Source organism: Nothoprocta perdicaria, unplaced genomic scaffold (assembly GCF_003342845.1).
Source record: "Nothoprocta perdicaria isolate Ctin4 unplaced genomic scaffold, notPer1 scaffold_155, whole genome shotgun sequence".
Taxonomy (NCBI): domain Eukaryota; kingdom Metazoa; phylum Chordata; class Aves; order Tinamiformes; family Tinamidae; genus Nothoprocta; species Nothoprocta perdicaria.
This window is the reverse complement of record NW_020454705.1, coordinates 1-15,821: the sequence shown is the minus strand read 5'-3', so window position 1 is coordinate 15,821 and position 15,821 is coordinate 1. Positions and strand designations below refer to the sequence as shown.

The 15,821-nt window shown below is 48.9% G+C and overlaps 1 protein-coding gene across 1 annotated transcript; it reads right to left on the bottom strand.

Moving 5' to 3' along the window:
- Window positions 1-3,627: 3,627 nt before the first annotated feature.
- LATS2 (large tumor suppressor kinase 2) lies at window positions 3,628-14,498 on the bottom strand (the record flags this gene model as incomplete). Its single annotated transcript, XM_026035005.1, has 6 exons — window positions 3,628-5,141; window positions 5,850-5,956; window positions 7,210-7,392; window positions 7,909-8,491; window positions 10,178-11,700; window positions 14,366-14,498. Coding segments are annotated over 6 exons (3,024 nt in total), but the record flags the coding sequence as incomplete, so codon positions are not given.
- Window positions 14,499-15,821: the final 1,323 nt, after the last annotated feature.

Here is a 15,821-nt window from a genome sequence, read left to right as displayed (position 1 = left end):
GGGACATTCTGCTTGGATTTAAATAACTGCTGCGATACRGAGCTCCTCGGGGCAGAGCACCCGGTGCCGCCGGCGGGACGGGCCGAGAGGCGGCGCTGGGCGGGAGCGGGACCCCGGTGGGGAAGGGCAGGGTCCCCACGGCACCTGCTGAGGGGCCTYGTGCTGGTGGCTGCCCTGGGCCTCCGGRCCTCCTACGGTGACCTCCGGGGCCTCCGGACCAAGACCGGCCTGGATCGCAGAGGCCGCTCTCCTCCATGGAGGCTCCTTTCCTTCACGGAGGCACCTTTTTTCCACGGAGACTCCTTTCCTCTATGGAGGCTCCTGTCCTCCACGGAGGCTCCTGTCCTCCTCAGAGGCTCCTTTCCTTCATTGAGGCTCCTGTCCTCCATGAAGGCTCCTTTCTTTCATGGAGGCTCCTTTCTTCCACGGAGACTCCTTTCCTCTATGGAGGGTCCTGTCCTCCACAGAGCCTCCTTTCCTTCATGGAGGCTCCTGTCCTCCATGGAGGCTCCTTTCCTTCACGGAGGCACCTTTTTTCCATGGAGACTCCTTTCCTCTATGGAGGCTCCTGTCCTCCATGGAGGCTCCTTTCCTTCACGGAGGCACCTTTTTTCCACGGACACTCCTTTCCTCTATGGAGGCTCCTGTCCTCCACGGAGGCTCCTTTCCTTCATTGAGGCTCCTGTCCTCCACGGAGGCTCCTTTCCTTCATTGAGGCTCCTGTCCCCCATGAAGGCTCCTTTCCTTCATGGAGGCTCCTTTTTTCCACAGAGACTCCTTTCCTCCATTGAAGCTCCTGTCCTCCAGAGAGGATCCTTTCCTCCACAGAGACTCTTATCCTCCATGAAGGCTCCTTTCCTCCACAACGGCTCTTTTCCTCCCYGGAGGCTCCTGTCCTTCGCAGCTCTGGAACTACAGGGCACACGTGCAGCTTCTTCTCATCTTGCCACGTGGAGAGCAGGGCCCCTTCCCACCGCGGGGGTTTCTGTGTGGAAACCCTGMGTCCCGGCCTCCGTGTGGCCGGGCTCCGTGCGGCTCCGCCGGGCTGCGGTCAGAGTCCGGCTTTACTTTGCTAGAACGAGCCCAGGAGGCGCTTGGTGCAGGCAGCGCTGGGGCCGCGGCCAGGGCACGCGCAGCCCCTGGTCCCTCCTGCCCGGCTCCCTTTGCCAGGAAAAACATCTTCACGCTTCTGTGTGCGTGTGCTTGAATGTTGCTCTTCCGACATTATCTGTTCTTGAGATTATTTCCTGTGGGAAAGACTCAATACTTTTAATTCCAGTAGTATTTTTAGTAACAGTTGCTCTTTTCTGCCAGTGTTCCTGTATTTTGGGATAGGACCCAATTACTTGTTCTAAATCCCCCTTTTCACCGCAGTTCCTCCAGGAGGGTTTTAAGGCAGTTATTTCCTACCTCCTCAGCGACAGGGAAGAGAGCAGAAACCTCCTAAGTTTACGGGGTGATTTTCCACCGCGTTCCAGGCCAGGGCCTGGCTTCCTGCCGTTCATTTCATCCCTCCATCTCCATTTAAAAGTCCAATGCTTTTCGCCCTCATTTCATGTTACTCAAGCTAGGTGCCCATTTATGACTTCTGCATTGAATTAGGAATAAAAAAATTGCCTGTGCAGAATTGTTGCTGCTCCTGGGCAAATTCGGCCACASTGATGGATGCGAGAGGCTGCGAAAGCCCCTTCTGTTTGTGGCGCCGTCAGTGCTGCTCTGCGAGGCCGCAACGCTGAGAAATCCGCTCCCTTCAGCCTTCTGAGAGCCGTTTGCAGCAGGAATCACTGCTGTTGGCACGGGCCCCTGCGGAAAGCCAGGAATGGGATCTGTGAAATCCGCATCCCTGCGAGCCCGCCGGCTTCACTGCTGACCTCGCAGTGCAGCCGGAGCGGCACCTTAGCCACAACTAATGACACTGGAACTAGTGACACATTCCTGCTTGGAATTGGGGATAGCTGCACGTCGGGCTCTGTCTTTAAAAGCCCTTAATGAACATGGAATTCTTACAACTTACTGAAAAGTGGTGTTTTTTTGGGAAATTCCTGAGAGCTGGAGCTGAGAATGCTCAGAGCCAGTCCTAGCACACGGCACATTGGCAACCTGGCCACGCTCCCTAAAATCTCCTCCAGTTTCTGTTTACTCCTGAGATGTGTGAAGGGGATGGGAGCCTCCAACAGGCAGTGCCACATACGCTGAAAAAAGCGATGTTTTTCCAACGCCGTTTTTCTTTAGGTGAAATGGGAGCTGGGTCTTGTCCCTCACAGCACAGGCTTTAAATGGGCAACGAGTCCCTTGTGGAAGCTCCTGCTCTTGCTCGTGCCCAACGGTGCTGTCCCGGCAGCTGCAGGGCAGCTCCTCAGGCTCCAAAACCGGCTCTGCGCCCGGAGCCAGGGCGCCCTCCGACCGCTGCCATCCCCAGGGATGCGACCCTGTCCCCTCCAACCGGCACCATCCCCAGGGATGTGATAGCGTCGAGTTCCTCGTCATGTGTGGGCTGGGAATGCCCTGCAGCCCCTGGGGCCCAGGGAAGAGACCGCCCGGACACCCCAGGCCCTGCCCCACACGATGGGAGAGGGAAGGTCGGCGCCTTGCGCTCCCCAAACCAACCCCTAAGGTTACAACCCGCCCCCCCGGGGCAGGCAGGGCTGTTGCTGGTCAAGAACACGCAATATTTTGGATTTCGGTTCAGATTTTTAATAAATTGTGCCAGTAAAAGCTTTCAAAGGCAATGATATATCAATAAATAACAGTTAAACGGAGTTCCTGAGAAAGAACCTACCACATGAAAGAATGTCAGATAGATGTAAATAACAACGACAAAAAAATGGCATTACTATATATAAAAAAGCAGTAATACTGAATCTTACATGAATGGTCACAACACAAGCACTGCATACCCCAGAACATTCCTTTCATACAAATGTAAACAAAATACACAAACATTTTTCTTTAGGTTAGGCTGACGAATTTATATGTTGTTGCTTAGATAGCTAAACAATGGATAGGATAGGATATGCTAAAACGTTAAGGAATAATATGTGGAATAATACATGGAAAAAAAAAAGTAATGAAGCTCCAGATTTAAAAATAAAATAGGCAAAAACACATTAAAGGAGTGTTTTCCTCAAATGTTATAATGTCAATCACTTTAAATAGGACGGCTACACTAATCTGAATTAAGGATTTTTGTGTGTGTTTACTTATTTAGTTATATATAATATATATGCAAATATGTATGGCTTAATTATCTTTAGTATTCTGATAACACTTTGAATAATTTTCACTTATACATAGAAGAAAAATGTGTATTTCAATGTAGTTAAGAACTGATATTTCAGAGTTTGTCTGTTAATTGGACAGAAACGAAGGAGGATCGTGCTCCATCACAGCAACATTTTAACCGAAAGAGACAACAGGACAGAGGAACTTTGGAGCAATTCCTGCTGTCGGTGCCTATAGCATCGATACCCTGGATCCCTATGGGATCCAATGGGATCCACCCARTGCAAGGGCAGACCCACCTGCCCTGGGGCCTTCCCGGCGGGCATCCAGTTGGGCATCCGGTCCCGGAGGCGCCGGCCGCTCCGTAGGCTCTCCCGGCACAACCCAGCTCACCAGCTACAGCTGGGGCAGCCTGTCCTGCCAGGCGGGTGTTGGGCACAACGTCGGCAGCCTGTTGCAGACAATGAATATTGGATACAGTYGGAAGAGGAAACCACCCACACGCTACATTATCAGCACACTGCTTACACCGGTCTACCTTGAGACCCTTAGGAAAAACGGATCCGCAGGACCTGCCTGGGAAGGGCAAGAAAAAGGCCATTTCCAAGAGAAAACCACTGCTCATGCAACATCCTTCACACGCTAGACAAGGAAATAGCACACCCAAATTGGCACTTGCTCACGCTTGCTAATACACTCCAATAAGCGGAAGGAAATAAAGCAGCTTTCAGGGTATGTCACAATTTTGAAATGTGGAAAATACAGAGTAACAACAGAAACAAACCACGGTGTGAATACAATGGCACCAGCAAATTCAGGGAATTAGAGAGCAGAGTTTCCTTTTTTTTTGTCTTTTTTCTTCTTTTTTCTTTTTCTTTCTTACATTATTGCACAGAGACCTTTCATCACATGTTCTTCAGCTTTACGCATCTTCCTAAATGTGAAATAAGTGCTATGGATAAAATAAAAATGTAGAAAAGAAGAACAGCAGCATGATTTGTCAAAGTTAATCGCTATAATTTAGTAGGAGAAAAAAAACCCTGCTATAAACAAAATATAAGTGCTCTTTATTCATTTAAAAAATAACGCTGACCGTTGCAGAAGTCTGTAAATGTGAACCAGAGTAGGGGGACGCTGAAACTCCAACAGAGACGGGCCTAGAAATGACAGGCTGCTGRTCCTGCAGATTTTGGTGCAGACCAGCATTTCAAGTGTAGTTATCAACAGTTATTTACAGTAAAACTGACCTGAACTTCCAAGAGGGCCAATCTGAGGCCCTGGCCCTGCAAAATGTCACCCCCCCACGATGGCTTCATGAAAACGTTAACCCCCGAACACGGGTTGCAGGATCAGACCCTAAAGGATCAGTTGAAGGCCCTTCTGGATTGGAGATGGGGCCTATCCGGAGTACTCTATACAATAATTTACACATATACAGGCTGACAGGCTCCAGTCTGCTCCACCAGATCCTTGTTTTCCGCCTCGGATTTGTCGGGCTGGCCGCCTTCCACGCCGGAAGGTTTGGGGTACCTGAAGGGGTACCCGTTGTCATCGAAGAACCTGCGGAAAGTGAACTCGTAGAAGGCGTGTTCCGTGTGCTTGCCAAGGGACGAGGCCAAGGGATCCCACGTGCGCGCGCTGTCACCGCTGGCCTCGCTCCAAGGGCTCTCCTCTTCAACCGGATCGAAGTTGGACGTGTCCATCGGATGGCTGATCTTGGGAACGTAGGGAGCTGGCTGCCTCCGGATATCCGTAGAGAAGTCCATGGAGTGAAAGAAAGAATGAGCCTTGATGTCGTCCGCCCCGTTTCGCCCCAGCCTGTCCTCGGCAGCGCAGCAGAGCTTTGTGATGAGGTCGGTCGCCTCGGGGCTCAGCTTGATCTGCGAGGGAATGTGCAACGTGCTCTCCCAGTTTATCACCTGAGGAGCAGAAGGACATTTAGCAACTTCCAATTCCCCAAACAGTTTTTCTGATTGCCGACATTAACACACGTACCTAGTCAAGTCCCAGGCTGGATATTTATTTCAGATGCTCAAAAATCCAGTGGTTAGATTGCATGAGCTATCCTTAGTGAATCAAGAAACACTGACGGGTAGGAGACAAAAGCAGCAAATCTATTTTAGAAAGTGTGAATTCCCTCTTGAGTAGTGCCGTGGTCTGATCAGAGAACCCATTCAGTTTAAAAATTACTGACATTTCTTAATTTTGCCTTGAAAACATGGACTAGTGAAAGTGGGCATGACACCCATTCTTTCTAACACAGAAGTACTGCTCAACTTTGAAACTCCCACGCTGCCAAATGAGATTCCTGCTGCCCTAGGAGGCTACTAAAATCTGATGAGCACCTAAAGAGGTTGGAGAGGTGACCTCGTGCTTGAGAAACCAGAGCTGCGCTGAGAAGACTCAGGAGGCTAAAACACCCCTGTGCTGCTGGATACGTCTGGGGTGGGCAGTTCTGGTYTGGCTTCACTGGATAGGAAAGGATTTGTCCCTGAACAGAACCGGGAAAAATCAGGTCTTTGTAACCATTGTACCTTATTCTGGTAAAAGAGATAGGGACTGGTCTGTACATAGGGGAAGGAAAGGTCAGTGCTTCCCTATAGGAGACAATTTTTGCTTCAGCTTACCTTCAGTTGGGTTTCTGTGGGTGTAGGAGCCAGAAAAGGAGGCTGCCCCACTAGCATCTCGAAGAGGATGACACCAACGCTCCACCAGTCACAAAGCTGAGTGTATCCTTAAAGGCAGGAGAACAGGCGGTCACTCACTAAGCAAGGAGAGCACATTGAAAGCTGTGGTCTCTTCTCGCAGTTAAATATCAGAACACAGGGCACAGGTTTCTGTCTTTTCTCAAACAATTTGTGACCTAAAAAAAAGGACCTCATCTTCACTCAAAAAAGTGCCTTCTGCTCCCTTATCTAAATTCAACTATAGCAATAACCTGGCCCTCCAAGAACAGCAAAATGACTGACTGCTGTATCCCTGGTTTGGAGGAGGTGACACCAAGGGTTTGAGACACTGCTCAAAGACATTGCCTGGCTTTAGGGACAGGATAAAACCAGGGAAGACTTTCTGAGCAACTCCCATACAGAGAAGCATCTTCAACCACTTATCTGGTGAGACAAGACAAATAAGGTGCATGTGTGAGACCTACACAAGCCCTGGAAGACTTAAACGCTGATTTAAATGGAGATTTGTGTCATCAGATGATTTGGGAATAATATCTCCTGAATTCAGGAGGAGTCCAGGGCTGCTGATTAACTGTGAGCATCTGATYTCTGCCCTACAAGACTCAGTGATGGAGGCTGTTCTGCAGACACGGGCACCCGCTACTGCCCAAGTTCCCCACGGTGAAATTCTGAGCACAGGATGGAAACTGCGGGAGATGGGGGTAAGTTGAAACCCAGGCAGTTCCATCTGCATGTGAGGAGGAACTTCTTGACTGTGAGGGTCCAGAGCCCTGGCATAGGCTGCCCAGGGAGGCTGTGGAGTCTCCTTCTCTGGAGATCTTCCCAACCCGCCTGGCTGCCACCCTGTGCCCCGTGCTCTGGGTGTCCCTGCTGGAGCAGGGGGTGGGACAGGGTGATCTCTAGAGGTTCCTTCCAACATCAACCAGTCTGTGATTCTGCAACTCTTTGGGATTACCCACAGAGTCCAGCTGGCAACCTGGAGGAAACACTTCCACAAGTCAGCATCATCCACATTCAAGTGGCTTGTCTGAACCACTGATTCACAATCAGAAGCTGCCAATGTACCAGTCTGCATAAAATCACTAGTGGCCAGAGTTGTATTTCAGGAGCAAAGATTATCTGCTTTATATTTGAGAAATACCACACAGAGGGATTTGCTCTTTGAGTTGCTTGTATAGTGCAGAATGACAACTTTCCAAAAAACTGAGCTTTAAAGGGGGAAATAATAACAACAATAATAAAAGTTATTTCAAAGCGTCACTGCTTATTTACACAAGAGAAAAACAGTTTTCACATCTACCTTTCCGAAGCAGGACTTCAGGAGCAATATAATTAGGAGTGCCAACTAAGGAGTGCGCTAGGCATCTCTGATGCTGCTTCTTAGCTCGTTGTTCCAATGTCTTGAGCCTGTCTCCACATCTGCAGTTGGAGACATCATCCCAAAGATCGCTGGGCTCCATGCTGTCCTGTCTGATATGGCTCCCTTTCAAAAGGCAAAGAAAATTTACATTCATAGTTATCAGGCACACCAAACAGAGAAACAAATAGATCTAGTTCTGTGATTAAGCTTCAAACCTGAGGCATTTACTCTTTCCCTCCCCTTCACATTTGATTTTCCATAAGCAGCAAAACGTCTCTGTCTTGGCCCAGGGAAGCACCTTCCCACTGGGAGATGCAGAGCCCGAGCCCACGTTTCATGGGTTCGTTACATCAACCATTCGTGGCCTTTGTGCCAGCCTGCTCCAACGCTCCTCCGTGGCACGCACAGGAGCTGCCAGGATTACTTTAAACCTGCAGTCAAGTTATTTCACCCTCACAGAGCCCCTCCACACAGCTATGAGCTGAGAAACTGCAGCTCCTGCCTCAACCAGCCCAATGCTTGGGGAGGATTTAAGCAGGAGGAGAAACRAAGCACCAGAAGCCATTTCTCCCAGTAGGGACCACTCTGTCTCAGTGCCACCTACTCAACCCCATGCCAAAGAGAGCCCCCCCACGCTACCTTTCTGATAGTATTTGGAATTGTGAGTCCACCTGAACCCAGTACACAGCCCGAAGTCGGTCAGTTTGATATGTCCATCCAGGTCGATGAGGATATTGTCAGGCTTGATGTCTCGGTGAATAAAGCCCATTTTGTGCACGCTCTCTATAGCCAAAGTGAGCTCGGCAATATAAAACCTGGCCAGGCGCTCCGGGAAGACCTCCATGCGGATGAGCAGGCTCATCATGTCCCCACCAGGGATGTAGTCCATCACAAAGTACAAGTTCTCTTTATCCTGGAAGGAATAGTAGAGCTTCACCACCCACTCGTTGTCGGCCTCGGCAAGGATGTCCCTTTCTGCCTTGACGTGGGCCACCTGGTTGCGGTTCAGCACGTCCTTCTTGCGCAGGGTTTTCATGGCATACAGGGCGTGGGTGTCCACCTTGCAGGCCAGGCACACTTCTCCGAACGCGCCGATGCCCAGAGTCTTGATTTTCACAAACATGGATTTGTCCATTTTGGCCCTCTTAAGCCTGTTGTAGTTGGACTCCTTTTGGTAGAGGATTTTCCTCATTTGTTCCTGTTCTGCTTCACAAAGGCCAGCCTTAAYGGAGTGAAAACAAACCACAAGAGCTCGTGGTTACATTCATTGCATAAGAACAATCAAGTAGCATTTCCAAAGCAGAATGCTGAAGTAAGAAATAGTAAGCAGCTTTTCATAGTAAGAAATTACTATGAAAAATTTCCCCAAACCCAGAAAAGATGCATTCATGCAAGACACCTTCTCCCTTCTGTCTGCAAAGATACTTCTCAGACGCCTGCAGAATCACTGCAAGCAGCTTGTTACCGACTGTGCTGTGCGTGAGACAGGCCAAGGGCAGGATCCTCAGGGAGGGAAGCACCACAGGACTGACCCAGGGGTTCGAGTGCACCTCTCCAAAGGGCCCTTTGCCCTGCAACCCGTCGTACAGGCACTTTGTGTATGGCTTAGTTTAAACCAACTTACACCTACACATATAGTAGTATAAAAATAAATTCGAGATGAAAAAAGAAAGATTGAGGAGGTCTGAGAAAACCTGCAGAACAGGCAGGATGAATTTGCAGACTGAAGGCAAAAGCCAAATGAAAATAAGTCCCATTTTTTTTTTTAAATGTAAGAGGAGAACATCAAYCAATAATGGAGGAAGCCTTTATTATTTTATGATAAAATAATCAGTGCTGTTTTCTCGGGTAATTTTGGAATAACGGGACAATCAGATAGCCAAAACCTCCTGAGTTCGTAGCGTGTTCCCCTGGTTARTGCCAAGGTTGCTAAGGGAAGGGCTGTTTTTGTTTACACTGGAATTGTCCCTGAGTTATGGAGTGAAGGAAAGCCGGGAGCCAGGAAAGAGAAGAACTGCTGCAATTAGTTGCTGATTTACTTCTCTGCAGATCATTCCCTATCTCCATCTCAAGAAAGCATTCACTAAATGCAAGCAAAGCGACRTACCCTGTACATGCCATATGATAAACTATAACAAAATTGCTCCCTTTTCAACGGATTTTAGAAATGTATTTGTTCTACAAACCATATTTTTTGTCTGCAACTACCCCAGCAATCATCAGGACTTGGCAGCTTTGCTTTAAAGCAGCCCCATCAATGAATCAGCTTAGGCTGAAGGGCTACGATTAGAGATGAAAGAAGCTCTCACTCCAAGTGCATCCCACTAAGCCCAACTTCTAGGCCCACTTCTAGCAAGGCTTCCAAGATCATTTTAAGCTGGTTGAGATACGTCCATCTAAGTTCACCCTTCCACTTCCACCTAAAAGGATGGCACAAGGACTCTGCTGTCAAACTAAACCAGGGTTTGGTGAGTGAGCTGCTATYGTGGAAGTGACAAAAAGAACCAGAAAGAAAGAGAAACCCTATTTCAGTGTTTTGCAAGAGCTGCAGAAGTGTTGCCAGTGGGGTCAGTATGGCCTCAGACTTGACTTCTGAGTTCTTGCCTARGCAAATGCAATAGTTTCCAGGCTTTTTGCTTTATTTAACTTTTTAAACTTTTTAACCAAAAAATATTTTTTGTTTTTTTAACCAAAAAGTTTAACTTTTTTGGTATGAAGCTATATAACTTCATTTCTTAAGACTCTCCAAAGAGCCTCCAAAATCTGTACCCGGGCTTCTTACTGAAAACAGCCTCACAAAGGGAGGAGCTGAGCACCTACAAGCTCCAGGGGAGCCTCCGGGGGTGATTCAAAGCGCTAACGATCAATCTGACCCCGTCAGCTTTTATCACGACAAAGCAAGAATTACTTTGGCCATTTCTTGCTCCAACTGCAGCCTCCTGTTAATTTTTTGCTGGTAGGTCTTTATGACGTTCTCCACGTGCTGCTCCATGTAGAACTTGAAGGCAAAGGGCGAGTAGCTCTTGATGCGGGATTCCCGCTTCTCCTCATCCTTGCCGCCTTTCCGCACGGGCACCGGCGACGTCTGAATCTGCTTTTTTTCCTTGCCTGCCTTGTCAGCCTTGGGGGTCTTGCTGCTCTTGTCACTGCGCTCACAGCTCTCCTCCACCTTGGAGCCCGGTGGGGCGACGCGCAGGGTCTGCTCCACACCCACGCACAAGCAGTTGATGTCGAACTGCTCAGGGCTCCCGGGCAGCAAGAGATGCTTGGGATAGGGTGGCGGAGGACACCGCAGCTCCTGGGTACCGTAATCCACATCCAGTTGGTAGGTGCCGGTCGCTCCCACAGYGGGGACGTGCTGCTCCATGATCTCCAAGCCATCCATGGCCGGGGCCTGGGCAGGCAGCCAGCCCGGATGGGAAGGTCCCACRGCGGTCTGGGGTTCGGGTCTCATCACCCGCATGCTCTTCACGGGCTGCAGGATGTGAGCAGACGTGACCGCCGTGATGGTGTTGGGAGATGTAATGGCAGGGTCGGCCTTGCCTGGAGGCACCTGTCTTATAGACACAGTCACTTGTGGCTGCTGCTGGTGGCTGTTGAAGGAGTTGGTCCTGCTTGGCACCGCAGCATCGGCCCGGAAGGATACGTGCTGCCGTGGAGACGTTTCCATTCCCGGGTTTTGCAAAGAATCCCGGCGCGACGGGGTGGCCGCCTGCCACTGCTGAACTTGAGGGTTGTTCATGTCATAGAGGTCCATATTGAGGCTATTTCTAGACGGAGTTATCAGATTCTGTGGGGGACTGTCTGAAAAATCGTTAGCGAACGCYGGGCCTCTGGGCATCACGTGCATTGGGTGAGAGGAAGGGCTCGTCTGCTTGTGGTGAGAATGGGCCATGTACAGGCCCGCTGGCGCCTGCTGAAATGCATGACCAGAGTTACTCTGAACCACGGCCCCCTTACTTGGGAGGTTGGAGTATCCCCCCTCCTGCTGCATCTTGTTCTGGAAGGAGGGGCTCCGCTGGACGCCGTAGCCCATGGGCTCCCCCTGCACCAGCATGTGCTGCCGGCCGTAGTGGGGGCTGCTGGAGCCGTGCGGGGGCTGCAGCTGCAGGGCCGCGCTGCCGGCGTTGCCCACGGCGTAGGGCAGCACGGCGGGCTCCACGCCGGCCGGGAACGTTTTTGGCTGGTGGCTTGTGGGGGTGCCCACAGCGGGGGCCCGCTGCACGGCGGCGCCCAAGGCCGCGGGCTGCGACGCAGGGAGTAGGTAGTCCAGGTAGGGCCTGGCGACGTCCGGGAGCAGGTTCGCTCCCTCTGCTCCGAAGGCCGGTCCTTCGTAGGCGGCGTTCCCCATCTGGTGGTAGGACGGAAAAGATTCATTCGATCCCTCGAAGCTGGGCCGGCGGGTTACGTTATTTGGCACAATACCTTTACCTTGACAGGGAAAGCAACACACAAGAACGTCAGGAAACAATTCCGGTGAACCAAGTACTTTACATTACGCATCCATCTGCACATTACACACCCTCCCCTGCAAACAACCTGCAAAGCCTAAGTGAAGCTCTCGAAATACATTCAAGGTGAGGAGTGCTTTTATTACTACTGGTAACAAGCTACAGGCCCACTGTCCTGTCCATGCCAGGATTCATCAGGGAGTTCTATCAAATAATAAAATAGAAGCACAAATTCCTTAATTGTGAAATCATTGGTTTATACTATACAGCCTAGGCTTAAAAGTCGGGCCAGCCTTAGTGGTTATTAAGCACAGACAGAAGGAAGCTACAGAGCCAGGGCTAAAATACTGCACCAACGCGAGSGAAAAAAGCTCCCTAAAGGTCTGTCATTACAATTTAAAGTCACCATCATTWTAAGTTACTATGAGGTGACATCCTCTGTATCTTCTGCACAGTGATCTCACAGAATCACAGACTGGTTGAGGTTGGAAGGGACCTCTAGAGATCACCCAGTSCMACCCCCTGCTCCAGCAGGGACACCCAGAGCACGGGGCACAGGGTGGCAGCCAGGCGGCTTTGGAAGATCTCCAGAGAAGGAGACTCCACAGCCTCCCTGGGCAGCCTGTTCCAGGGCTCTGCCCCCTCACACTCAGGAAGTTCTTCCTCACATGCAGATGGAACTGCCTGGGTTTCAACTTACACCCACTGCCCCTTGTCCTGTCACTGGCCACCACTGAGAAGAGCTTGGCCCCTTCTTCCCTACATTCCCCCTTCACGAACTTATACATGTTAATCAGATCCCCTCTCAGCCTTCTCTTCTCCAAGCTGAACAGGCCCAGCTCACTCGGTCTCTCCTCATACGAGAGATGCTCCAGTCCCTTAAKCATCTTTGTTGCCCTCCACTGGACCCTCTCGAGAAGCTCCACGTCCCTCTTGTCCTGGGGAGCCCAGAACTGCCCCCAATACTCCAGGTGCGGCCTCACCAGAGCTGAGCAGAGGGGCAGGATCCCCTCCCTTGACCTGCTGGCAACATCCTCCTGACGCAGCCAGGATCCCATTGGCCTTCTTGAGGGCACTGCTGCCTCATGAAGCTGACTCATGAAATCTCCTTCTCTGGAGATCTGGATGCAGCCCTGTGCCCCGTGCTCTGGGTGTCCCTGCGTGTGCAGGGGGGTTGGACTAGATGATCTCTACAGGCCCCCTCCAATCTTAAGGATTCTGTGATTCACGGTTAACTTCTTGTCAACCCTTAGGACAGGTCTCTGCACCAGCTCGACACACTGAAGCAGCTGCTGTCCCCGCACTAAGGAAAAACGTCATCACCACATTGAGAAAGACACCCAAATCCCTGCTCTTTGAGGCAAAGGCTACAATCTGCAGCTCTCTTGCTTGTCACACCACAAGGGCCAGCTCACCATGACTGTAACAACAGCACTGCCCTCATAAGCCAGGCACAGTGAGATGAACTGATGAGGTTGTGTTGATCCAAGGCACCCTAAAACGCCATGACTCTGGCCTGGAAATGTCTCTCTGTCGGCAGGATTCACACTGGGTTTGTTCTCCCCTACCAGAAGCCACGAACAAAAGTAGCAGCAATAACTGTCCCCCTCTGGGAGACATATTACAGCTGCACAAGTAATTTTGATGATACCAAGGGAGACATGACCTCCATCTCCTAGATTTGTATACCACTAAGTCTATTCTGGTCTGACCGAGAAACATTTTGGATCTGCAAAGATACCAGATGTGCTAGTTGCAAATGATTTTTTTGTTCACACATCTCTATGCAACACAACAAATACTGTGGCTGTGTCTCTACCCTGTGAACGGTTTTATATAAGCATGTGTTTCACTGACTGTAGTCATAGGATAAACTACTTTTATATTTTCTATTTTATATACTGTGTCCCACAGTAATATCTGGTTTTACTTGAGTCCTGGCTGTACACTAATATTCTTGTGAGCTTTACTATTAAAGTTTGCATATACCAGCCTAGGGAATGCAAAAGCAAAAGTTTTCAACTCTCAGACTGCAGATGAAGTTTCCAGAGAGCCTTGTAAGGTTTTGCATTCTAACCATCCCAAAAGCTCTTCTACTTGAAAGGATAAAACTTCAGGAAACATCTTCTCAGGCTTTTCCAAAATTTCCTCAAATAATACAACAGAAAACCTGTGACTGGTAGAAACGGTAGTGGAGCTGCTCCCTACAAACCACCAGGCACCATTTGCCACTACATTTGCAGCTCCATTCTTAGGAGTGCAACTTTGAAAATTAAGCCCATTTCCCTTTTCTCTGTATGTGGCTGCCCCTGGATCTTTTTATGAAAAAAAAAAATAGAAAAGAAGTGGCTGTACTGAAGAAAACACTTTCCAGGCATTTTTATTTGTAAACTGGACAGGCACTTTCTTCTCCAGCTTTACTCATTTCTCGCCATGCCTCTCTGTCAACTTTCCCAAATTCAATGTGTTTTCCAAAACGAATCTTCAATTTGATCAGGATCTAAGAAGGAAGATGCTACTGAGGTGACTGAGATAGGAAATTTGCTGTGTGGAAATCACTTGCATTCAGTAAACTCAATTCATGATTATACCTTGAGGTTTTTTACAAGAAGAAAGCATACAACATAGAAGAAATTTGGGCTTACCTGGTGAGGTCTGCTTAATCACACGGACTATCTGCTCATTTCTAGGGTCCAAGTAGCCCATTTTACTGATATACTCCAGAGCTGCCTCAATACTTCTGCTCCCTGTCTGCTTCAGTGCTCGGACAGCCATCTCCTAAAGAGAGCAAACAAGAGTTGATTAAACAAGAGTTGATTAACAGCAAGATAAAACCCAACTGCTGCATCTCAAGATAGAGAGAAGGAAGCTTTCTGACACTGATGGAACCTTTTTTTTTCATTTTCACAAAATCACAGCTGCCTAAAGCCAATTGGGCTCATGTTTTGAAAACATTTGTATGACTTACACAAAGCAAAAATTAAAAGGAAAAAAAACCCAACAAAAACACAACCCACACAAACTCTGGCAATTAAAGAAACATCAAATTGAAACGTGTACTTTAAGACGGCTTGGAATAAACTTTGAATCAGATCTGGAAAAGGCAGTATAATTTGATTAAAGAAAGAAAGAAATATTTAGCTTTTGGTAGTCCATCAGCATATCTCTTAGTCACACCTGAATGTTAATATTTAGTAAAAATTTTAAGCTTTCATGGATGCCGCAAGAAGCTAATGAGGCACAGACTGATTCTTACCGAGTAAATCCTGGCCCCACAAGAGTCCAGAGAGGAAAACTGCTATTTTCCGTGCAGCTGGGACATGAATCCTTATCTCTTTGGAAAATGACTAGTGTATTAGCCAGGACTTTACACCATTATTCTTTTTGGCTCTATTGTTTTGGGCACACATCCATCACTAAAACATGAACAGGAGTGCCAAACACAACCGAAGAACTAAAATCATGGCAAAAATGAGGCCTAATTAAACTTCTCTACCATGTCCACTGTTAGAGTGCCCTGCTCTACAGTCAGGAAGTCACACTCTCCTGGGCTTTGTGTTATATACCTACTTAAGGCCTAGTTACATCAAATACCTTTCATCAGTGACTCTAACCATAGGATGAAAAACAAAATTCACACAAAGCTCACAAAGCTGCACATTTTTTTTCCTGAAGATATGGAGAACCCAAAATACAGAGCTCAAGTGTTTAATTCACAGCTTAATGCACTGAACTTTGGCCATCAGAACAACTAGTCTAAACTAGTTGTTGAGTTCCACAATGACTTCCAGAAGGCAACTCATAAAATCGGTATGTGAAACACTGAACTGACCCAGGGGCACAAGGACCCAGCAGCCCTGCACCCTGGCTGGCACTCACACAGCCCCAACTCCGGAGAAGAGAAGGCTGAGAGGGGATCTGATTAACATGTATAAGTACCTGAAGGGGGAATGTAGGGAGGAAGGGGCCAAGCTCTTCTCAGTGGTGGCCAGTGACAGGACAAGGGGCAATGGGTACAAGTTGAAACCCAGGCAGTTCCATCTGCATGTGAGGAGGAACTTCCTGAGTGTGAGGGTGCCAGAGCCCTGGCACAGGCTGCCC